The 26,039-nt window shown below is 33.4% G+C and overlaps 2 protein-coding genes and 2 long non-coding RNA genes across 8 annotated transcripts; 2 read left to right on the top strand and 2 right to left on the bottom strand.

Annotated features, from left to right (window-relative positions):
• Positions 1-1,029: 1,029 nt before the first annotated feature.
• LOC110873241 lies at positions 1,030-5,590 on the bottom strand. 5 transcript variants are annotated; one of them, XR_002554995.2, is made up of 6 exons: positions 5,171-5,589; positions 4,340-5,024; positions 4,176-4,251; positions 2,964-3,852; positions 1,935-2,009; positions 1,030-1,363 (listed from the first exon to the last, which is right to left on the bottom strand). It is a non-coding gene; the product is annotated as an uncharacterized LOC110873241 (long non-coding RNA). The 5 variants fall into 5 exon arrangements; XR_002554997.2 differs by having other exon boundaries at positions 2,964-3,182; XR_002554998.2 differs by having other exon boundaries at positions 2,964-3,173.
• Positions 5,591-6,075: 485 nt separating this feature from the next.
• On the bottom strand, positions 6,076-7,927 carry LOC110873240. The gene is made up of 4 exons (XR_002554992.2): positions 7,637-7,927; positions 7,513-7,562; positions 6,800-6,880; positions 6,076-6,639 (listed from the first exon to the last, which is right to left on the bottom strand). It is a non-coding gene; the product is annotated as an uncharacterized LOC110873240 (long non-coding RNA).
• An 8,969-nt stretch (positions 7,928-16,896) lies between these two features.
• Positions 16,897-18,725, top strand: LOC118491728. Its single transcript, XM_035989777.1, has 3 exons — positions 16,897-17,366; positions 18,053-18,134; positions 18,565-18,725. Exons 1-3 carry the CDS (start codon positions 17,086-17,088, stop codon positions 18,682-18,684), a joined length of 483 nt encoding a protein of 160 aa, XP_035845670.1. The 5' UTR covers positions 16,897-17,085; the 3' UTR covers positions 18,685-18,725.
• Positions 18,726-23,404: 4,679 nt separating this feature from the next.
• On the top strand, positions 23,405-25,221 carry LOC118491727. The gene is made up of 3 exons (XM_035989776.1): positions 23,405-23,874; positions 24,549-24,630; positions 25,061-25,221. Exons 1-3 carry the CDS (start codon positions 23,594-23,596, stop codon positions 25,178-25,180), a joined length of 483 nt encoding a protein of 160 aa, XP_035845669.1. The 5' UTR covers positions 23,405-23,593; the 3' UTR covers positions 25,181-25,221.
• Positions 25,222-26,039: the final 818 nt, after the last annotated feature.

Genomic DNA, 26,039 nt, shown 5'->3' with positions numbered 1-26,039 from the left:
GACGTACTCCCCACAGCCGGATACGCCGGTCCTCCTTTCTCTCACAATAACCTATACATACATACATATATATATACATAAAGGGGCTCATCTCCCACCCCCTAGGTCCGTCCCCTCCAAGCCAAGCCTACGTGGCGCTGACGTGGCGGCTCATCGAGGATGAGGCTCTCAATACCCACTAGCCTTAGTGGGTCCCAATTATCTTTAACAAAAGCTGGGCTAAAATTTCTTTAATATGTGGTCTGGAGATTCAAATATATGTGGACTAACAACATGAAACATCAACATTTTGTAGGAGCAAATGATTTTAGAATGAAATACGATTTTCGTTATTTGTAAATATAAAATATTGATAATTAAGATTAAGATAACCTTTCTATAAATAGGAACAATGAGTTGTTTATTCTAAACCAACTTACAATTCTTATTGAATACATGCACATGTTCGCCAAGAAATCAAGATACTTATTATGTGTCTAATCACTTGAGCTTTACGGTTTTTGTTCGTAAGTATGAAGAAACAAGTGTGGCTAGTGTTATGGGTGCAGGGGATGCGGCTGAAACGCGCGATTCCTACTGTTTACAAACCGGAATCTGATATTCCTGGTTATATTGTTGTTGGGTTTGAGGTCACACCATGTAGTTTCAAGCACAATGATGAGTCGTTAAAGAATTTAAAGATGTACGGTACCCGTCTAAAATCTCATGTCATGGAACAGAGCATCAATGTCGAATCAGTGAAATGGGGATGGTGATGGTGGTGGTTGTTTTCTGTAAAGAGAGAGTGTGTGTGTGTGTATTTGATTAGTGAGAGAGGGAGTAGATGTAGGTTTATATAATATTTAACTAGGTTATATACCCGTGAGTTTCACGGGTTATGAGTTGTGTTAAAAAAAAATCTATATCTATAAAAGTTTTTTTTTGTATGATTTATAACTTGATATCTCTTCATGCTAAGACCCATGTTTGACAAACCTTGCCAAGAAGAAAAAAACAGAAATTGAATTACTTAGGGTATTTACTTCAATATGGCAATAATACAAAACACCTATTTAATTTCAGATGGACACAGATCCGAATGAATATGGATCGGACCTTTTGATTTGGATCATCCAACTTGTACTAACGGATTATGAGTACTAACTGTCAAACGGTGGAAATTGAAGTTATCACAACTTCTAAAATTACATGTATAAAGTACCGTTAAAAGAGACCAAATAAATGAAACATACATATCCATCTACTTGATCGATTTTACTTATCAACCCAGCTACACTCGCAAAAAATGAAAATCGTCGAGTCGGATTTCCTACTAATCTGCAAGCTCTTCTAGTAACTCCCTTTACTCCATAGAAGCACAATACTACATAAGAAAAGTCAAATAAGTATTGAACCCATTAAAATAATGAGAAAGATATAGCTATACTAATAATCTTGCATTATCATCAATGTTCCATCTAATTATTTTTTATTTGAATATAATCAAACCCATTAGGCTACTGTGAAAACGTCTTAATTCTTTTATTGGAGCTTTTATAGCGAACCGTCCAAACTGGTCATCGGTTTGGTTTCGTGCTCGATGTTTTTCTTTAACGTTCGGTTGGTCGGTTTCATAATTTTCAAATCATAACAAACGGTTTGGTTTACGGTTTATACATTATACATTTAGTAAAAAGGCCCAACAAAGGTTACACTGTGAAACCAAACCGTTAGAGCGGTTCGGTTTTAAATTTCAACGGTTGGGTTTTAGCTTTCAATAATAAAAAACCGTTACTAATGGTTTGGTTATGGTTTGACCTAAAAACTGTCAAAATCGAATCGTCAACACCCCTACTTTTTAGTATTAATTCTTTTCTATTAGAAAGTATAAATGTTGAAATCCATTTCAACAGTTTGCTTCAAACCATAAGATTATGATGGAAATCACCCCTTACCAAAGCTCTTTCATTGTGGTGGGGCAAGTGAAGTTCATAACCATTTGAGGATATTGGACCTTTCATAAGTCTGTCCTGTACAAAGTTTGTATTTAAGTACCAAAAAGTCATAATAATACGTCAATAACAAATGCAACTCTCTAACTGTGAGTTAAATGTGTATAAAACATCATGTACCACACAAAACATATATGATGATAGATGTAGTAGAGATATTACATATAAATCTAAAATTTGCAACCTCGCCACAAATGAGAAGTCATAGGCCCTAGTATATAATAATTTAACAGTTTAACTTCTTTGTGTATTGTTGCCAACCAAACTTAAAATTTTAGATTCTATTACGGAGTTCAATGTTTTCTAGTCGAGCTTTTGGGTCAACTTGTAAACTCCTAATAAAATCTGACCCAAACATGAGCAATTTATAGACTTTACCCGTTTTCGAAGCTGACCCGTTCAACAAATCTGACACGTGTAGTAATACTAAACTCTTTTTTATAAACCTGCTTGTTTAATAAAAGCTAACGCAAATCAATTAAGTGTTCTGCCCAAAAGAGTCACTCGGCCCGACCGGGTCTGGTGGCGCAAAATGCGACTTAAAACGAACAATTAGTCAAAGCTATAAAAGTAATGTCTGAAAAGATAAATAAAAAGAATTTATTTTTGTTATCAAATTAGTTAACGTTGTTTGTTGAAAAGTTTTTTTTAGGAAATATTAGAACGGACTTTTTAACAAAAATTATCGTTAGAACCCAATCATACTAAAACCTATGACCTTAAACCTATAACTCAAAAGATGTGACTTTGATAAAAATACACGAGTACTTCAAAACAACAATACATTACATAACACAAAACAGGTATAAGAGGTTTAATAGATGTCATGTTTATAGCTTTGTAGAATCACTCCTAGAACACATTTTTTTGCTAGAAAAATGGATTTCTTCACAGGTTTGTAAGTTTAAAACCTATAAAGATTGTAGTGGGCATTAAGTGATATTATAATAATTAAAGTTAAGTATGGCTTACATAAACAGATGGCCTAGTTCCTTTGTGTCCGTATCCTAATAGCTCTTATTTGGAGTGAATCTGCATCATCATGTGCTTTGATTGTGTAAATTGGTCCACAAATATGCTCCACAACAGCCCCGAGTTGCAGCACTTAACTTGTTATCAACGTCATTCATCATTGACCGGAGGCTAGGGAGTGTCACCTCCACCGGCGACCACTACCAACGCCTGAAATCACTACTCTTAGCCATCAACATGGTGCAAACATCAATAATAGAGCATCAGACAGCCGTTTGGGTCACGCGGCGTTTTTCTCCGCCATCGGCACAATCAAAATAGAACTTTTACAACATGTTTTCACTGTTTTAAAACGAATAATATATATAATAAAAGAACCTACTACACACAATAAAAAAGGTTGTAAAATTATATAAAATAAAAAAGGTTGTAAAATTTGAATGTCATTGCACAATTTGAGTGCAGAATGTCAAACGAAGGTCCAGATTATCTAAAGAAATAAAATCCTCACATGCATGTCCAGATTGTTAAAAAACTGGTCTACTATGAATTTGAATGCGACCAAATAAACTGAAATGTTTTGGTCAGTGTGTGTATATACAATTTAAAATTTGAAATGTTTTTCAAACATGCGGTTTGGTTCGGTTTTATACATTTGGTTGGTTTTTGGTATAAACCGTAAACCAAACCGGTTTGAAAGATCGGAAATCGACCGACCGAAAACTAAGAGAAAATACCGATTGCGAAACCAAACCAAACCGGTGACCGATTTGGACGGTTTCACGGCTTTAAACTGAACCGTGAACACCCCTACAATAAAGAATGATTGTCAACGAATGACTTTGACTCTGTATTCCTTGCAATTCTCCATTACCTCATCTATGCCTAACTGCATAGACAATTTATCATATAGTGTTTTTATATCAAACAGGTTAAACAAAAACTATTATATACATAAAGAATAATGAATCAAATGGGGTAAACGGGTCTAGAGTTATGTAAGGCCTATTTTTAATGTGTGTATCCTCCTAAATATAATTACTATATTTTATTACTGTGATAACCACATTTTACGCGTGAAGTATTTATGAGTATAAAATGACCCGTTTCGATTCCAATCTTTATCCTCTATAGATCCATCCAGTTGAGACAACAACTTTTATGCAAATCTACAAATGACGCCAGATTGTTCATCCACAGTACATATCATACCTTGTGTTTATGAATGCGGTCAAGTGAATCTTTGACGCTTCCATTTGCTTCCGATGTTCAATATTCTTGATCTTGTCTGGGTGGGAATAACTAATCAGTTCTTGAAGGCTTGATAATCAGTTTAAAACCAACAAAACATAAGAGTAGTATAATAAGAAGCTTACAGCTAAGTCAGCCTCTTCATAAACTGTAATCTTCTACATGTTTAACATGCCCTTCACCACATGATCATCTGAATAAATTAGAACAACTAAAACTGTATAATTAATCTGTAACGATACCTGGTCGTGTTTAGGCTTTTTGTGATCGAATCACTGGGCACTGACATGCCGAATTGAACTTTCGTTATTGGACACCGTGATTAAATAATCAATGCAGTTAAAATCTCACTAAACCATAATCCTCTAAATCTAAAACCACAAAGACAAAATTTTAATAATCAATGTAGATAAAAAAGAAGTATATATAACATCGAACAATACAATCACTACACTCACTCGATCCAAATCGATTACAGATATGAACAAACGAACAACAATTGAATAAACATCAACGAACGTTACAGATTCAGTAACAACAACAGGACGAATCAGATATGGTTAACACAGTGACAAAATTAGGGCAAACAGGATGAATGAAACGTACCTGTGTGAGTGACGAAGTGATCTGATCAATCGATTCAAACTAAAGTTATAATCTATTCAAATAAACTAACACCCGAAGATATGAACTTCTATGTTTACATCGATGGGGAAGGCAAGAAGAAAGATATAGTGATGGTTGAGACGGAGATAAACTGAAATTAGGGTTGAGAGGCAAGGATCCAAAAGCCGTGTTTAGTTTTAGCACCTAAACCAAAGAAAATAAACCTAATAAGAGGACACATAGCATCAATAAGCCAAATGGATGAATGTAAACCTTCAATTTTAGACCTTATCTCAAGTATCTTCAGATTTGGAAAATTTGACAAAAAGATATTGAAAAAAAAATCAAACCTTGTCTCCAGTATCTTCAGAAATGGATGCATGTAAACATTCAATTCTTCAAATCATAAGTTGGGTGAACAGCAGGTTTTACAACACAAATAACTTTGAAATCTGAAATCGAAATTGAGAGTGAGAGAGAGAACGCATGTCGAAGAATCCAAGTGCATTTGAACTTTACAATGGAACGTCTTCTAGAGTTTTGAAATGGAACATCTGTAGATTTCTTTAAATTGGTGTTCTATACAAGAGAAAGAATGAAAAGGGGAGAGGCGTGAAAGATGAATGAATATGGAATTGAGGGAGATTTGAAATTCAAAACCTCTTTTTCAAATTTCAAATCCAGGAGAACATGGATCTAAAAAGACAAAGAGCAGAGGGAACAAAGAAGAACATGAAGAGAAAAGGGAAAGTTGGGTACAGGAGCGTGTATGATTTTTGACCAGTCTTTTGGCTTTTGTATGTATTGCAGAGAGAAGAAAGAGACGTTAGAGCATTCTCATCCACTCCATCATCTTTAACCCTATAATTTAACTCAAAACCATAACTTTTTAAAATTTATCTCACATTTTAAAAAACCTCCTACATCCAACTCCTCATACCTATCTCTTTATTCTTTTTTTATTATTATTTCTTCTCTTTTTTCCACTTACAATTTTAACTACTATCTATTCTGTCTTATTATATTTTTCTTCTAAAATTGATTCTAATAACTTTGTTTATATAAATTATACTACTAATTATTATTTTTGGGTTTTTTGGGTCGATTACTTTAAATACTAATTATATCATGATAAACTAACAAGAAAAGTTAAACTTTATTCATTCACATAGTCTGTTCCAGATAGATCAGAGAACCTATATTCATTCACATCAACAGTCAAGCTCCATAAATTTAAACTTTATGCATGAACTGATGAACAAGGTTAATATTACCATACCATGAGAAAGATAGATCCTACTCAAAATACAGAACAATCGATAAACATAAACCTTCACATTTAACAAAAGTTGAGCTAATAAGTTCTAGTCATACATATATAATTCTAATGAACATCGCATAACATATTTCTAAACCCAACTCATAACATTCACAAAACAATCTAATATAACCGAGTCTTCCGATATTATCTTTTGCATAGAAGATAAACCGAGTCTTCCGATATTATCTCTTCTTTGGACGAAGTATGGCTCGTTAGCCACAACCTCATTTAGAATACGGAGAAATAGAGGACGACTCATCCGAAATCTCCGTCGAAACAGATTCGAGGGATATACTGGATTTTCTTCAAAATAATCACGATATAAACGCTCATGTCCCTGAATATGATTGCGTCGAATAAATTTACGACGTTTGCGAGTACATTGTTCTTCGACATCCTCATCAAGATCATCATCGCTATCATCTTCCGAAGATAGGTATCTCAACAACTTGCGAAAGAATGTACGAACCATTTGATCAAACTTGCAATTAACTCAACCTGTCATCATACACGTGGTCTTGGGTGCCCCCTACTCCACGTGTCGCACCATGCCCCAACCCACGCCCCATCATACCCCACTGTCTAAGTATCTATGAATCATTACAACACCCTAAACATGATCATATCAAGTTATCAATAATAAAAAAAATACACTTACAGCTTTAATAATCCAAAGTGGGCCTGTTTGATTGGTGCAACCTTCAGTCAATACCCAGTAGTGAAGGTTGTTTTTGATTCACTGTATCCATTCACACATACTCATTCACTCAAACAAAACAAATATCATAATATATCAAAGCTGGTCCACATATATAGTAACATCAAAACTCACTTAGTTAGGTGGGTTTAGGGGAAAAAGCAACCAGCAGCAGTGTTGCTGCAGGTTTTTTGGACTGCGTTTTGGACCCGCGAAAACAGCAACAACAGCAGTTTTTTGGGACCGTTTTTTTGGACTGGTGAGTACATGCTGCTGCTAGATGGTAGTAGCTTGCAGTAATTATTGATAGTCACGCCCTTTTAGTACGCCGCAACGCGCACAGGGTATAAAGTTAGTCTGTATAAGAAATTAAATTGCCTAAAAGACTAGTTCTTTTAATTTAAATGCAAACGATTCTCACGGTTATGTATGGTTTTCGATAGGTCGGAACCGGAATCGGAACCGTATATTCACGAAATATAAGAACCATGAACCAACCCTTTTGCCAAAACGGTTCTAACCCTCGGTTCTAAAGAGCCGGTTCCGTGGGTCTCGCGGGCCGTAAGCGTTTATTGCTCACCCCTAATACTTACACCTAGTTTTCCCAACATTCACATGACAAACTCTACCATCTTTGTATACAATAACACAAAAAAAAAAAGAAAGAATCATACCTGTTTGAATAAAATAAGCTTACAGAACGCAGCCCTTCGAAATCCAAAACCTACATTTTATACATTTCATGAATTAACAATCAAAACTAAAAATCCAACAAAAGTTTGAATAAAATAAGCTTACAGAACGCAGATGGATGGAGATGTGAAGGATGAATCAATTGATATTTCCACTGATTAAGAAAAATCATTTTCAAATCGGAACCCTAGTTTCCAATAGAAGCCGCATCATTGCCTATGTTTACAAATCGAACTCGGAACCCTCCACAATTTACAAATCAGAACCTGGGAAGTGAGAACTTGATGGTAGTTTTGCTTAATTTGTTGATGGTAGTCGATGTGCAGAAGAAAGAGGGGCGGGAGAAGGTGTGGTTGTTGGAAATGGGGGAGCTACAGGAGCTTTTTATATATAAAAAGTTACTGTACCTCTTTTTTAATATTTAAGGTTAGGGTATACATATAATGGACTGGTTGGAGTAAGTTTTTAGAAAATTTTTTTATACTTTAGAGATAGTGATAGTTTTGATGGAGTGAATGTGAATGCTCTTACAAAGGCTGGTTTGATAATTAGGTTTTATTAAAAAAAAACAGGAAAATGACACATGGAATTAGAAGGTGGTAGAGCTTGACAAGTAGGAGGGAGACAAGGGAGGGTGTTTGTGGTGATGACACATAGGATGGCAAAACTTTGCTTTATTAGATTAGGAAGATTTAGAGTGAATTGTCAAAATCATTCCGGAGGTTTGTACACGGTTGCTAGTTTCATCCAAAACAATTTTTTTTGTAGCATATTACCCTTTACTTTTAGGCTAATTGTCATTTTCATCCAATCGTCTAACTTTTTTTTTTCCAAAATCGTCCCTGAGGTTTGGGATTTTTTTCTGCATTTTCATCCATAATTCTGCCAAAAAAAATAACCCAAATTAGACGTTTGAATGAAAATGGAAAAAAATTCAAAAGTGAAAGGCAATATGGTAAAAAAAAGTTATTTTGGATGAAACTGACAAACATGCCCAAACCTAAAGGACAATTTGGCAATTTACTCTTTAATTTATATTTATGTTTTTTAAATGTTAAGCGCATTTTAGTCTTTTCAAGAAAAACTAACAAATATTCTAACGGAGTTTAAAATTTGGACTCGGAACGTTACAAAATGAGATTTAGGTATTCAGAAAGTTAAACATTTTGATTTTAAACTTAAGTGATCAAAACAATTAAAACACATGGACTTAAAAAGTAACTTACTTTAAATATTTAGTTTGTTGGTTTGGCTACGAATTTTGCTACACATAGTTTTCTTTCTAAATTGCTAGAGAGTTGATTATTTTGATAGTATAGGAAGCAACCTGTCCTTAATTAAATATATTTATTTAATCTTATGCACACACAAAAGTCCAATTAAGTTGATATGCCCCCATCATAGTGATGTTCTTATAAGTTCGGTTTAGATGATTCAATTGAATATTGTCTCGATCTTATATTTAAATGTATTATTTTATACATAAACGTAATTAAATAAAAGGATAATGTACAAGTCACCTATCACCGATTTATACTACTAAATTTAGAATGATAAAAATGTTCACAGTAGTTTATGTCTGTTACAATAAAGTGTTTGTTTAAAATATAAATCATAATAACTTATTTTTTTTCAAATGTTGCTTTTCTTATCTAAGGTTTGGCATAATTAACAATTTACATATGTACATAACGAGTTAACGTCAACCCACGTATTGTGTCCGGATGTTGATTTTAGTATCAATATATGACACGTGTAATGAAAATTGTTGCTTTTATGCAAAATATGGGTTAATTTCGTATCACAATATGAGACGTGAAACGCAAATTCTTGATTTTATGCAATAGTTCAACAACAAAAATCCCGATTTTTCGGTGTCAAACAAATCTAACATAATCGGTGATGAAAACAGCAAATCCTTGCAAAACGCAAATTCTTGAACAATACATTGACAACAAAATTATGATAAACAGATTTGAGTTGAAGTTTTGGTAGAGATTTGTCACAATTTAAGAAGGAATAACAAACATAGAGGGCATATGCGTGAGTCGATTGAAAGTTTAAAAATTAAATATTTTAAAATGTTGAAATTAAATATTATTGAATAAGAATGTTCGTATAACCAATATTTCAAAGTGTTCTTCAAATTAAAGTTAAATGTATCCAGAAAATTGTTGTTTCTTCAAATTAAAAATTAAAAAGACACCAGGATCATCAAATTCATACGTATATCCATGTTCCTATCTTTATTAATACATATATAAAACTAGTGAAATTCCCCGCGCTGCGCGGCGGGGAATTCAAATGTTATCGATTCGTTTTGTTTTGTAACGTGATAAGCACGATACCCGTTCAGTTCGTTACCTACCGGTGTTTTACTCATAAATACCGGTACCATACCGGTTGATTATAAAATAACAAAATTAGAAGTAGAGAAAACAATGTAAAAGTGAAAAAAGAACGAATAAATCACGGATTAAGAATAATAGATAATTAATGTTTTATTTAGCAGCAGATAATAAAAAATTTTCTTTCTCATAAAGAGCTTCGAACCGGAGACACTCACTATATTTGAATGTTCATACAACCAACTGAATTGCGAAAGTTTTTCTTAATGGTTTCGCGCAATAATAACTATTATATATACATAAAGCTGAAAAGGACAAAAAAAGAAAAGACACAGCAAAGCAAAGAAAAACGATGGCAAAAATATATTTAAAATCAAGGTAAATATGTAATTTGGCTGGAAGGAAAAAAACAAAACTAATTGCAAAACTATAAATTTAAACGGGGCAAAATCGTAAATTTGAACTGAGGGCAAAAATGTAATTTTTAGATACGGGCAAAAGCATAATTTTATTTTGAACTGAGGGTAAAAACATAATTTTAAACTAATGGCAAAATCGTAATTTTAAAGCGGGGAAAAATCGCAAATTGGTTGGGCCATTGGGGGAGTTTCAGATAGTTGCCTCGCACTATGCCCCCATCTTGTGTCCGTACTTATACACTTGGGGCAAAATCGTAATTTGCCTGGGAAAGCAAACAAAACCGATGACAAAGATATAAATTTAAATTGAGGGCAAAAGCGTAATTTACCTGGGAGAAGGGAAACAAAACTAATGGCAAAACTGTAAATTTAAACGGGGTAAAATTGTAATTTTCCATCAGGGTAAAAGCGTAACTTTATTTTCAACCATAGGTAAAAACATAATTTTAAACTGATGGCTAAATCGTAATTTTAAAGCGGGGCAAAATCGTAAAGTGGGTCCAAAAGGCAAAAAAAAAATAATACACTGTTCATGTAAAAGAAAAGACAAAGCAAAGCAAAGAAAAACGATGGCAAAAATAAATTTAAAATCAGGGTAAATATGTAATTTGGCTGGAAGGAAAAAAAACAAAACTAATTGCAAAACTGTAAATTTAAACGGGGCAAAATCGTAAATTTGAACTGAGGGCAAAAATGTAATTTTTAGATATGGGCAAAAGCATAATTTTATTTTGAACTGGGGGTAAAAACATAATTTTGAACTAATGGCAAAATCGTAATTTTAAAGCGGGGAAAAATCGCAAATTGGTTGGGCCATTGGGGGAGTTTCAGACAGTTGCCTCGCACTATGCCCCCATCTTGTGTCCGTACTTATACACTTGAGGCAAAATCGTAATTTTCCTGGGAAAGCAAACAAAACCGATGACAAAGTTGTAAATTTAAATTGAGGGCAAAAGCGTAATTTACCTGGGAGAAGGAAAACAAAACTAATGGCAAAACTGTAAATTTAAACGGGGTAAAATTGTAATTTTCCATCAGGGTAAAAACGTAACTTTATTTTGAACCGTAGGTAAAAACATAATTTTAAACTGATGGCTAAATCGTAATTTTAAAACGGGATAAAATAGTAAATTGGGTAAAAAGGCAAAAAAAAAAAAAAAAAAAAAAAAAAAAAAAAAGAAACACTGTTCATGTGCGTTGGTAAATGTTATATAGATAATGTTATATAGATAATATCAACAGTCAAAATCACACCAACAAAAGAATTATCTATTAATATCAACAACGAAAATTGAATGTGACCAAATAAATCGAATTAAAAAAAAATTGAAATATATTGGTGTTGATTTGGTTCGTTATGGTAATGTCATTTGCTATAGTAAGTTAGCAACCAAGTGATAACTCAGAAAGGATGGATACCGGTGTACAAAATATAACTCAGAAACCTGGAAAGTTGAAGAAAGCGAAGTTAATTCTCCCTTTAGTATTGAAACATCATAGATTTTAAAAATCGACTTTAAGCAATAAAGACGATTTAATGGTTACGATGTCACCCATTATGTTAGACAAACAAAATGGACCGTTTATTTGTCATTAATTTTTTTGAACGGCTAAATTTCACTTAAATTACACGTTGTCCAGAGTTGAATATGGGTTTCTCCAAATAAGTTTTGCTTTTTATCACTGGGCTACAACTCAAGTGGCGAACATTGATGTGTTTTATGTTTGAAATTTTATAGGGATGAGAAACTATTCAAAAGTGGAAATGTTTCATGATGATTAAATAAAGAATGAAGCTCATAATTGTTTAACATTAGTAACTCACGAAAAGTTTGTGAGTTAAAATTGAAATTATGTGTTTTGATTAAATAAGCATCTATATCTATACTATATAATAAAAGAAACCACTTTAGAGACACTTGTCATTATATTAGGCCATCTCTTATAAATAATTAGTATTTTAGTTTAATCTTTTCTAATTATCATAGATAACCTATTACTAAATATAATTCATAAATATAAAGTGGCGTGATGATAAATCATCAATGGGCCGATGTATTCCATGATTGTTTAAAACATAATCGGGCTTGGGCCTTGATGGATTGGATTTAACACATAAGATGGGCTAGAACCCCGTATATTACACGGGTTGAATAAATGTAATTTTATATATTAAATAATAAAAAGTTATATCTTTATGAACCTCGTATATTGTACGGGTTAAATAAATGTAATTTTATATATCAAATAATAAAGAAGTTATATCTTTGAAAACCATGTGTATTACACAGATTAAATAAATGTAATTTTGTATACTAAATACTAAAAACGTCGCATCTTTAAAAAACCCGTGTATAATCGGGTCGAATAAATCTACCAAATAATAAAAAATTACATCCTTAAAAACCACGTATATTACACGTGTTAAATAGATTTAAAAAAGAGTTATATCTTTAAAAACCAATTATTATTTTAGTTTAATCTTTTCTAATTAATTATAGATAACCCTCTTACTAAATATTATTTAGTTTAATATCTTATATTATAGATAACCCTCATACTAGATATTATTAGTTTAATATCTTATGGATAAACATTATTCGTTTAATTTCAGTGAGTTTTATATACTCATAAATCTTAAGTATAAAACGGCTTATTTCACTCTTCCATATTTAGACCATGCACACTTTATTTTGTTATTTCACTTTACTCCATATTTAGACCATATACTCTACTTTAGTTCAATTTCTTTATAGTTTATTCGGTTAACTTTATACTCGGTATTTCATATCCACCTCCCTTTTTATAGTGTTGTTTGTCACATTTGTAGCATTGGTTATCGATCCATGATATGAAAACAAATTATGTTATTGATTGAAACAACCGATGATGTGAACATCTATATCTATATATACTATATAATAAAAGAAACATATATGTGACACGTATCATTCATTGAAGGCACCTATTTTTTGGGTTTTCCGCATTTCTTTTATATTTATTATTTAGTATATAAATTAGATTTTTTACTATTATTAGTATTTTTATTATTTATCAAATATATTGATTACTTAAAATTTATATATAAGACTTTATCCAAAATTATATTTATTTAATACACTATTAATCCAAAATTATATTTATTTAATATGCTATTAATCTAAAATTACATTTATTCAACTCGTGTAATACATAGAGTTTTTTAATATTTAACTTTTTTATTATTTGGTATATAAATAACAATACACGAGTTTATTAAAAAAAATAATATTTTTTTATTATTTAATATATAAAATTACATTTATTCAACCCGTCTAATAAATGGGGTTTTTAAAGATATATTGTTTTGTTATTTAGTATGTAAAACTAAAATTGTATTTTTTTCCAACCCGTGTAATACACGGAATTATAACCTAGTTATGATATTACTGAATTTGGATGGTCTGGGCTTTTAGTTTTTAGAACTGAGCCCAAATACCACATCGTTGCAAATAATGGGCCTAGCTGGACTGGTTCTTGTAATATTTAAATATTACAACAAAACAAAATGTATTAAATGGCCTAAAGTGATCATGGGCCAAGCCCGAAAATAGTATCAGAAAACCCAATCCTGAAATGATTGAATAAAAGTGAACCCATACACAACTCACTAGAGATGGGCATAGTACGCGGTTCCAAACCCGAACCCGTAGAACCGGCCCGGAGCTGGTTCCAGGTCCTACCCGATACATAGGAGAACCGGGTCCAGGTTCAAAAAACCCGGAGGTTCTTACCCGGTTCCACTTTTCTCATAATAAATGGGTAGTACCCGGTTCGTAACCCGTACCCGGTTAATACCCGTACCCGGTTCCTCACCCGTACCCAGTTCCTCCAGTACCTGGTTCCTCTAGTGTACCCGGTATAATGTTACCGTTAGAACCGGTTCTATCCGTTGGAAATCGCATTAAATGCATTAAATTGCAAATATTACCGTTGGAACCAGTTTCTATCCGTTGGAACCAGTTTCTATCCGTTGGAACCGGTTACTAGCCGTTAGAACCGATTCCTATAAATTTTTTTCAAATTTCATTTGTTTAACTCACCAATCCTCTTATTCTTCTTATATCATTCTCTTCTACTTCTTGTAATACTTTTCTACAATGGTTTCAAAGAACTCTAAAACCACAAATTCCCCACCCGTCAATAATGTTTCTCAAGGTCAAACCGCTCCATATGTTGTTGGAGCATTATCACATAGTCGCAATGCGTAAGTATGGTGCAATTGGGACTTGGTCAATGGCGTTCGGTGTGTTTCTTTAGAGTCGAGTTGGCGGCCGCTTTCATAAACTTTCCACAACCCTTGCACCTAGCCATTTCATGGTTGTCGGTCATCAAACACAAGTCGAAGTGCATCCAAATAGTCGGGTTTCGTTTGGTTTCCAAAACCATCACAACTTCGTCGTTGCATGTCATTCTCTCTTCGTTTGATGAATTTTTGGAGTAGTAATTGAAGGTAATGAAGAACTTGGGTAATAATGGGAGTGAAGGGTAAAAATTTGGGGTTTTATAGGAAAAAACGCCAATTTTTTTAATATAAAATCGGTTTCCAACGGTCATATATCCGTTGGAACCGGTTCCAAACAGTGTTCTGCAGCTTTTGATTTCAAATACCTGACAGAACCGGTTCCTGTCAGTACCCGACATACTCGGTTCCAAACTATACCCGAACCCGGTTCGACAATACCCGTAACCGGTTACATCGGTTACACTTTTTTTGACTTCTACCTGGGTTCAACCCGGACCCGGTTCTTCAGTGTACCCGGTTCCACTAAGTGTTATCAATACCCGGGTACTGGTAGTACCCGGTTTCGGGTATTAAAAATACCCGATTATGCCCATCTCTACAACTCACTAAAGTCAATATTTATCTTTAGATTATTTTTTAAAATACATTATTTCCATACTTTATGATATTCGTTAGAGAAAAATGCAATTTGCGTCTCTGTGGTATGTCCCAAACATCAACTTGAGCCCCTAAATTAATTTTTTGGTTTTTTGAGCCCCTGACTTTATAAATTCATAACACTCTGAGTCCTTCTGTCAAGGTTCCGTCCGTTTGACTGTTTGACTATTGTTAAATGTCCAATATACCCTTAATGACCTTATACAAATAATCCCTTATCCCCTAAATTCATCAAACTGATTCATAATAACACTGATCTGATACGAACCCTAGCCCCAATTCCCTAATCGATCGATCCAGTCTTAAACTATTGTGAAGATGTCTCAAAAATCAGCTTCAAGCTCCAACAAGAAATCAGCTGGTGGGGAAGCTTCTCAATTCATGTGTTTTTGTGGTGCACCTACGTGGTACAAGGTATCAAAGACGGAAGCTAACCCAAATCGACGCTTCTTATGCTGTGTAAGTTAAAATTATAGAAGAAAGATTGAAGTTATATGGCAATTTCCTGATTGATTTGTTTTTACAGAAGAAAGATTGTGGATTTATAAGGTGGGCTGATACACCTTCATCTCCACCTTCAAATTCATGCTCTGCTTGTGAGAAGGTAATACCCGCATTGTTAAGGAGCATGGAAAAGAAAGATGATTTTGCAATCAAGAAAGCTAACGAAGTGATGTTTTTTAAGTTGTGTTTATTGTTTAGTTGGTTAATGATTGTGGTTGTTTATGTGTATTTTTTGTAACGCTCCGTTTTTTTTCCTTTCTTCGTAACTTTCCTTAAGTAGAAAGCTTGTCATGCGTTCCTATTGTTGGAAACCTGTATTCCTTGTGACCCGCATATTTCGCATACGCTATTACGTCATTGCAAATACTTGTTCATATATAGCATACTTGTACAATTAATACACGCACTTATCTTATCACATATTTGGTGGAATTAATACATGTTTACATACTTGATTAATTATACACTTATACATCACACGTTTTGCCTAAATTAAAACATGCTAGGCTTCAACCATATTGCATACATGTTAGTACATTATAAAAACTTAATACATATCACGATTATACACATTAAATGTCAAAATAAAAAGATATATATATATATATATATATATATATATATATATATATATATATATAAATAAGCCTACCAACTTGTGGTCCCAAGTGGTGGCTGAATTACTTTGGTTGTTTAAGTAATTAACATATCCTAGCATCATATATCTTCAAGTTAGTATAAAAATTTGGTTGCTTAATTAATTGGCACAACATTGCATCATATATCTACAAGTTGTTTTTGACACAAAAAAAAATAAATAAATAAAAGGAATGGAGCTGCCAATAGCAGCTATCGAAAGTTTCAAGGAAGTATTAATTGTTTATTTCTAATGTATAATGTTCCAACCAATCACATAATAATATTATATGTTAGTTAATTGATCCATTAATATAACTAACTTAATAAATAAACTTTTTAAACTATGTTGCAAAACAAAAAAAATAGATGTATTGGCTGTCAAACAGCCTAGCGACCGGACAATTTGTTCGGCAGAATTAATTTGACTTTTGTTATGTTAACCCTCAACTACTTGCATTTAATTCACCCTTGAACTAAAACCCTAAATTCATTTCTTTTGCATATCAACAGCCACTACATTATCCACATCCCTCTCAAAACCTTCTCATCTACAATCAAATACCCACCTCCATCGCTTTCCTTTTTATCCATTTTGAAAACCTTGAAACACTTCCAAACGATAAGAACAAAAGGGTATTGAAACAGGAACATCAATATAGTTTCGACACCATCACGCAACCACCACCTCTATTCACGTCCGTAATGCACTACGACTCGCCAGGAGAAGTCGGGTCGTCGCCGGAAGAAGTCGAGGCTCGTCGGAGCCGTACGGAATCTGACGGAACTCTTTTCTTTTGTTCGGACATCACCTCCTCTTCGTTTCGCACTGATTCTTGTCGGAAGCCAGCCGGAGACCGACGGACATCGCAACGGGGATCATTCTATCATGTTCGACCTCGACGAGACACGAAAACATCGCCGAAAAACCCAAGCATCGCCGGAGAATCGGCGAAGACGACGGGAGTTACTCGTACACAGTTTCGGTATACATACTTTCTTATTTCATTTCCTTTCATTTTTCTGGTTACGCATCCTTCTCGACGTTATACGTATATATATATAACACATATATAACAGTGGGTTAAATTTGGTTGTTTTAAATGGGGAAGATGATTATGTTATGTGTTTTGGCCTAAATCATATATATTTGGTTGCTTTTATAAAACAAAAGACTTTTAACACACATATATATATATATATATTAGTGGCATATTGTTGGGAATGTGAATCAGCCGGTCTCGGGTTTGAAACCCGGTACCTTCACATTGTTTTTGGCTTAGATGCTGCGAACTTGTAACAAAACAATGTTTCAGTTATGTGACTATTATAAAACAATGCATCTGTGCATTCTTTTGATTTTTTTATATATTAAATTTAATCCCCTTTTCATGTAGATTTATCATTTAACTCTTTTCTAATGAAATAATTCGTGTTTCTTTTCTTGAAAACACTCCATGGCTAATAATAATAATAATAATAATAATAATAATAATAATAATAATAATAATAATAATCAAAAGGGAAGGAAGTTATTCCAACCTTTCGTAAAACAAAAATACTAAATGTAAGTTTAGTAACGAAAAAGAATGATGTTATATTGTAAACTGTAAATGTAGGGCTTTATTCAACCTATAAATAATAACAGAATCGTTACGCATTTCATATTTAGGATAACTTCTCTCGTTCGTTCTCTTGGAATTACTCAATCTTTACTCGTGCGTTATTTCAAGGGATCTTCAAATGCAACTATGGTGAGTATACTCGTATTTCCCCCTTTTTACTTTTACCACTTTTGGGGTGTAACATGTTTACCTATTAACTTACACATGAACACTTTGTTAAACACATGAACGTTCCTATAACATGCTTGTATACGTGATGACTTGATACTTTAAACTTGGGTTATTCTTATGTGTTGAACTTATCATTAACTTCGTACGAGCCAAACCTTGACATATGTAGCGCTATAGGATTAACGACCCGCCCGTAAACTTGAGGTTATGTCTTGAGCATATTGCGTTTCCTTGGTTTGATAAGTTAGACACATGCCATATTTAAGGTTTATCTTGAATCATATGCTTGCCATGAGGAATTGTTCACACTTTTATCTTATGCTATGTACGTACCAAACTTGTATACTCGCCTTTGCTTTTGCATTGACTTTATTTTAACATGTTACAGGTGGATGTCGACGATGCATGGAATTTAGTAGGATGCTTAGATACACACTTAAAAAGAATTGTATTCATATTGTATTATTTTATTATTCACGTTATTGTATTTGTTTCAAAAGCCTTGTAATTGATCCTTTAGAAATGGAATGAAATGATTATTTAAATACTTGTCACAATTATTAGCGTTATGATGTCTCGAGCAATCTTCACACTTCGTCTCATCCCGATGTTTCCGCCATTGGTTGGGGTGTGACAGATTGGTATCAGAGCCATAACTATAGGGAATTAGGAAAAGTAGGAATGCTTTAACCTAGTCTATAGTTTTAGAGCTTTATTATTATGTTTTGCTTGAAACTACATTGCATGCTACTTTATTTGCTTCTATTTGTTCTCTTTTGATCTTTTAAGCATGATTTGTCACTTGTGTGTTAACACTTGACATGCTATACTTGTTTTATTACGTGTTAATATTTGTTTCATTGTTCTCTCATTTATGTGTTATTCGCGGCATACTTTTTATGAGTTAATAATTGTTTCATTATTCCATTCCTTATGTGCTATCCTTGACATGTTTATACTTATTCGTCTAATCTTTAACATACACTTTTCCTCTTACATTTTACTCGATTAATCTAAATCCGACAACACTCATATTGTACAAAAGAGACGAGTTTACCGAAATAGGCGTGAAACCCACAATTTGGTAAACAACTCTCATCCCGCTTGATTACATTTTTTTTGCACGAAATTACACCATTAAGTTAGGAGTGAAATCCACATCTTAATGGAAATTTCAAATTTCAAATTTCAATTTCTAGTGGACCCTCGTTAACGTGTCGAAATTAAATTTTGACCCAACGAGTACCAACCACACTTAGGGTACGAACTCGTCAAGCTAGGGGTGAAACCCGCAACTAGTCGACTAGTCCCACTCCTTGATTTTTTTTTTACATAAATCTCGCCAAGTCTCGAATTTTCGATTGAATTGTGGCATGTAGTAACCGGAAGGGTGAATACCGTTAACCGACTTGTCGGCGAGAGTATACCACCTATTAGGCCAAAGCATGCTTTTCAATTTCAAATGACCTTTCGACCACTTTGGTTAGTCAACGTTCCGTTTTGGAACCATCCAAGTCTATTTTTATCGAACTTACGCTTTATTATTTTCGATCTTTTACGATGAAACTCTCTCTTGTCAATTTTGAACTATTTTTGAGATTTCATTTTGTGCATATATCATGCTATTACTTTTCATACGATTATACATTATTAGTATGCATAATTTCACGTGATTTTATTTACACTATTGCAACAACGAGTGGAGGCATATCATCAAGATAGGAGTGATTTCCTTACCTTGACGATTAACTCCGCTTATTTTCTCATCTTACAACGACCTAGCCAATGAATTAGGGTGATTCCCTTGCCTAGGTGATCGTTACCGATACTTTCTTTTAATAGACTATATTATGTAAACATGATCATGTTTATGTCTAAAGCGTTTATCATTAGTCAAACCTCTAATTATTTCAAAATGAATTATTTATGTAAAAAAAAGAATTTCTCACCCGACCATCTATTTTCATATAGCTCACATACACAAAATTCTTAACTTTTCATAGACGCTTGTTCCCCGATATTCAAACTTTCACGAAATGCTACTCATCAATTTAGTCAATCTAATAATAAATCCATTTCCTACGAAATTTCGTATTCAACGTAATTATTAAGACACGCTCACCTCATAACATTAAACTAGAGATTCTTATTTTCAAATGGAAATCAAACCAACTTTTTGCATACGCCTATAAACGTTACAAATATATTCAAACATTTACAAAAACTTCTTTCAAAATCAATAAAACATTTTATTAAAAGACGCTTTTCAACAAGCACTAAGTTCATATACCAAATTCTTTTTTTTTTCTAAGGAACAAATTTTCACAAAAATCTCTAAACTTCAATTTCTTCTTATGCAAAGTTATTTAAAACGACACAAACTTATTAATCCCTAGAACTTTTCAAAACCTCACTCGATACGTCAATTAAATTCTAAACACGTGGGCAAGGAAACTTCATAGAAACCAACGATTTTCAACTATATCAATCCTTCTAAAACCATAGTAGCCTTCCCATTCGTCTACAAGGTAAAAATCACATAGTGAATGGACGTTTTATACTCCCTTTACATTTACAAACAAGATTTTACACTCCGTGACAACTCAATCTATTTTAGCCTCACAGTTTGCTCAAACAACTTTATACGCACATCATCTTACATGTTTTAGTGTATATCTCACAACAATCTCACGCGTACCACTCATTTTCTTCTCCTTCTTACTCGGACCTTCTTAATCTTTTACGTGCTTAAATTCATATATTTCGATTAATACCATATACAAAACCATTATTTCTTACACTCATATTCATATCCGTACTTATACATCTTATGTCTACCCTTATATTCATACCTATACATTTTATTCAGACTTATACACTTGTGTTTACACTTATGTTCCTACTCACACATTTCATTCATAATTATACACTTATGTTTACTCTTATATTGATGTTCATATTTATACTCATACAATTTACGTTTATACTTACATCTATACTCATACACCTATGTTTACAATTATATACATATTCACATTTATACTCATATTTACGCTCATGCCATTATACTCATATTGTATTCATATTCACACTCATGCTCATGCATTTTACATTTATACTTATATGCATATTTACACATTTATGCTTATACTTATATTTATACTCGTACTCATAATCATACATCTTATGTTTTTACATAAACTCCTACTCACACCTTTTATAATACTCATATTTATACTCATGATTACAAAGATGCGTTCTCATGTTTACACTTATTCTTATGTTTATACTCATACTCGTGCTCTTATTCTGATGTTTTATGTTTATACTCACATGCGTATTCATACTTAAACTTATGCCATGGTCACGCTCTTAGTTATACACAAAGTTTATACACTCACACCTGTACGCGAGTGAAGCCCGAGGGATTCGCTCACGTTGGTCTCATACTATCTGGAACACAAACACACTTATATACTACATTTCCCTACACATACAATTTTTATTTTCAAAATTTATGTATACCCTGATTCATACTCAACCAGTACAAGCTATACGGATCATGCGACAATCAATATAATCGCGGGTGCACACGGGATTATAGTGATAGTCGTATGAGAACCATAGAGTGTACTACCGTGTATGGTAATACACGGAATGTAACATGACACCGAATACGAAATGGACGTAATGTGGTCAAAACATGGTGGATACGCCGCTGGTACTTCCTATATATAAGTGTTTTCACCATGTTACCAAAATTTCGTAAAACGTGCCATGAGAAATTCAGTGTTTTGCAGACCTTTGGACCTAATACAAACTTTAAACAACTCACAAACACATTTCTAGACGCGCAATATCTGATTATCCACGACGAGACATCATTCTTAACACATCGCTTTAGTTTATCCAATACTTACACCGTTCTTATACTCGCATGCATTTATTAGATCAATCTTTCACTCTTATATCTCCATTATTTTTCCGTTATTCATTGTCTTTTATACAAACTCCATTTACACTCAATGAGTTTTAACGTTCGAATCCAAAAAAAAAATAATAATAAAAAAAAAGGTAAGAATAAAACTTCTTTGCTTCTAAAAATATCTTCCATGGCCTACACACACATGCACATTTGATGCCTCAAATCATTTTAGTCAAACGAGCCCTTTTTACCAACCTATCTTTTCTTTCCTCAAATTTTTATACTTTTCAACACGTCTCAAACTTCCAAGTCTCGATTTTAGACAATCATTCCTGTAACCAAAATTCGTTTGAGTCTTACTCTTAAATAAATTTCGGGACGAAATTTCCTAAAGGAGGGGAGACTGTAACGCTCCGTTTTTTTTCCTTTCTTCGTAACTTTCCTTAAGTAGAAAGCTTGTCATGCGTTCCTATTGTTGGAAACCTGTATTCCTTGTGACCCGCATATTTCGCATACGCTATTACGTCATTGCAAATACTTGTTCATATATAGCATACTTGTACAATTAATACACGCACTTATCTTATCACATATTTGGTGGAATTAATACATGTTTACATACTTGATTAATTATACACTTATACATCACACGTTTTGCCTAAATTAAAACATGCTAGGCTTCAACCATATTGCATACATGTTAGTACATTATAAAAACTTAATACATATCACGATTATACACATTAAATGTCAAAATAAAAAGATATATATATATATATATATATATATATAAATAAGCCTACCAACTTGTGGTCCCAAGTGGTGGCTGAATTACTTTGGTTGTTTAAGTAATTAACATATCCTAGCATCATATATCTTCAAGTTAGTATAAAAATTTGGTTGCTTAATTAATTGGCACAACATTGCATCATATATCTACAAGTTGTTTTTGACACAAAAAAAAATAAATAAATAAAAGGAATGGAGCTGCCAATAGCAGCTATCGAAAGTTTCAAGGAAGTATTAATTGTTTATTTCTAATGTATAATGTTCCAACCAATCACATAATAATATTATATGTTAGTTAATTGATCCATTAATATAACTAACTTAATAAATAAACTTTTTAAACTATGTTGCAAAACAAAAAAAATAGATGTATTGGCTGTCAAACAGCCTAGCGACCGGACAATTTGTTCGGCAGAATTAATTTGACTTTTGTTATGTTAACCCTCAACTACTTGCATTTAATTCACCCTTGAACTAAAACCCTAAATTCATTTCTTTTGCATATCAACAGCCACTACATTATCCACATCCCTCTCAAAACCTTCTCATCTACAATCAAATACCCACCTCCATCGCTTTCCTTTTTATCCATTTTGAAAACCTTGAAACACTTCCAAACGATAAGAACAAAAGGGTATTGAAACAGGAACATCAATATAGTTTCGACACCATCACGCAACCACCACCTCTATTCACGTCCGTAATGCACTACGACTCGCCAGGAGAAGTCGGGTCGTCGCCGGAAGAAGTCGAGGCTCGTCGGAGCCGTACGGAATCTGACGGAACTCTTTTCTTTTGTTCGGACATCACCTCCTCTTCGTTTCGCACTGATTCTTGTCGGAAGCCAGCCGGAGACCGACGGACATCGCAACGGGGATCATTCTATCATGTTCGACCTCGACGAGACACGAAAACATCGCCGAAAAACCCAAGCATCGCCGGAGAATCGGCGAAGACGACGGGAGTTACTCGTACACAGTTTCGGTATACATACTTTCTTATTTCATTTCCTTTCATTTTTCTGGTTACGCATCCTTCTCGACGTTATACGTATATATATATAACACATATATAACAGTGGGTTAAATTTGGTTGTTTTAAATGGGGAAGATGATTATGTTATGTGTTTTGGCCTAAATCATATATATTTGGTTGCTTTTATAAAACAAAAGACTTTTAACACATATATATATATATATATATTAGTGGCATATTGTTGGGAATGTGAATCAGCCGGTCTCGGGTTTGAAACCCGGTACCTTCACATTGTTTTTGGCTTAGATGCTGCGAACTTGTAACAAAACAATGTTTCAGTTATGTGACTATTATAAAACAATGCATCTGTGCATTCTTTTGATTTTTTTATATATTAAATTTAATCCCCTTTTCATGTAGATTTATCATTTAACTCTTTTCTAATGAAATAATTCGTGTTTCTTTTCTTGAAAACACTCCATGGCTAATAATAATAATAATAATAATAATAATAATAATAATAATAATCAAAAGGGAAGGAAGTTATTCCAACCTTTCGTAAAACAAAAATACTAAATGTAAGTTTAGTAACGAAAAAGAATGATGTTATATTGTAAACTGTAAATGTAGGGCTTTATTCAACCTATAAATAATAACAGAATCGTTACGCATTTCATATTTAGGATAACTTCTCTCGTTCGTTCTCTTGGAATTACTCAATCTTTACTCGTGCGTTATTTCAAGGGATCTTCAAATGCAACTATGGTGAGTATACTCGTATTTCCCCCTTTTTACTTTTACCACTTTTGGGGTGTAACATGTTTACCTATTAACTTACACATGAACACTTTGTTAAACACATGAACGTTCCTATAACATGCTTGTATACGTGATGACTTGATACTTTAAACTTGGGTTATTCTTATGTGTTGAACTTATCATTAACTTCGTACGAGCCAAACCTTGACATATGTAGCGCTATAGGATTAACGACCCGCCCGTAAACTTGAGGTTATGTCTTGAGCATATTGCGTTTCCTTGGTTTGATAAGTTAGACACATGCCATATTTAAGGTTTATCTTGAATCATATGCTTGCCATGAGGAATTGTTCACACTTTTATCTTATGCTATGTACGTACCAAACTTGTATACTCGCCTTTGCTTTTGCATTGACTTTATTTTAACATGTTACAGGTGGATGTCGACGATGCATGGAATTTAGTAGGATGCTTAGATACACACTTAAAAAGAATTGTATTCATATTGTATTATTTTATTATTCACGTTATTGTATTTGTTTCAAAAGCCTTGTAATTGATCCTTTAGAAATGGAATGAAATGATTATTTAAATACTTGTCACAATTATTAGCGTTATGATGTCTCGAGCAATCTTCACACTTCGTCTCATCCCGATGTTTCCGCCATTGGTTGGGGTGTGACATTTTTAGTCTAATGTAAGAGTCTCTTAATGTAATGAATGTTGGTTATGTGTCTTGTTTTGGTTAATGTATGAATAAGCATTGAACAAGTTTTGGTTAGTATCACTTTAATGCTATGAATGTTGCCGTTGATGTGTAGAATAACGAATTGGTTGAGGAAGTGGCTGACAATGAGTTTGACTTAGTGCCCCATGTGCTGAAGGAGGAGTGGTTTGATGACTATGATGCTGTGATAGAAGTGTTGAAAGCAGAGTATGAAGCGTCTCTTCCAGATCCAGCAGCGGACTACGACTCAGAAGAGTTGGAAAGGGATAGGTGGGAATGTGCAGTTCAACCACCGGAGGATGATTGGTACCATGATCCGTACCCGGGGGAGCATTCTTCTGACTCCGAATGGTCAAATGATGATGCTCATTGGAAGTAGATTGTTAGGGTTTTCCATGTTTGTATTGATATATTAACTGCATGTCTTTGTATTGATACGTTTAATGAAATTTAGTTGGTTGAGACTCAATATGTATGATATATAAACTGCAGCACAAACACAAACTGCATACACAAACTGAACCTGCACAAACAGAACTGCATACACAAACTGCATAAACTGCAGTTGAACATAAACTGCATACATAAACTGCATTACAAGTCTTAAATTGCATTACAAGTCTTAAACCATTACAAACATAAACTGCAGTCTTAAACCATACTTAAACCATACATAAACAAGTCTTAA

Source organism: Helianthus annuus, chromosome 4 (assembly GCF_002127325.2).
Source record: "Helianthus annuus cultivar XRQ/B chromosome 4, HanXRQr2.0-SUNRISE, whole genome shotgun sequence".
Taxonomy (NCBI): domain Eukaryota; kingdom Viridiplantae; phylum Streptophyta; class Magnoliopsida; order Asterales; family Asteraceae; genus Helianthus; species Helianthus annuus.
The sequence above is the reverse complement of the archived record's forward strand: the minus strand, read 5'-3'. Positions and strand labels throughout refer to the sequence as shown.

Bases quoted from the DNA above. Each gene is read 5' to 3' on its own strand.
- LOC118491727 (XM_035989776.1), top strand. From the start codon at position 23,594: ATGCACTACGACTCGCCAGGAGAAGTCGGGTCGTCGCCGGAAGAAGTC. The intron at 23,875-24,548 runs GTATACATACTT...TTTCATATTTAG, and splicing joins GTTACTCGTACACAGTTTCG to GATAACTTCTCTCGTTCGTT. The intron at 24,631-25,060 runs GTGAGTATACTC...AACATGTTACAG, and splicing joins GATCTTCAAATGCAACTATG to GTGGATGTCGACGATGCATG.
- LOC118491728 (XM_035989777.1), top strand. From the start codon at position 17,086: ATGCACTACGACTCGCCAGGAGAAGTCGGGTCGTCGCCGGAAGAAGTC. The intron at 17,367-18,052 runs GTATACATACTT...TTTCATATTTAG, and splicing joins GTTACTCGTACACAGTTTCG to GATAACTTCTCTCGTTCGTT. The intron at 18,135-18,564 runs GTGAGTATACTC...AACATGTTACAG, and splicing joins GATCTTCAAATGCAACTATG to GTGGATGTCGACGATGCATG.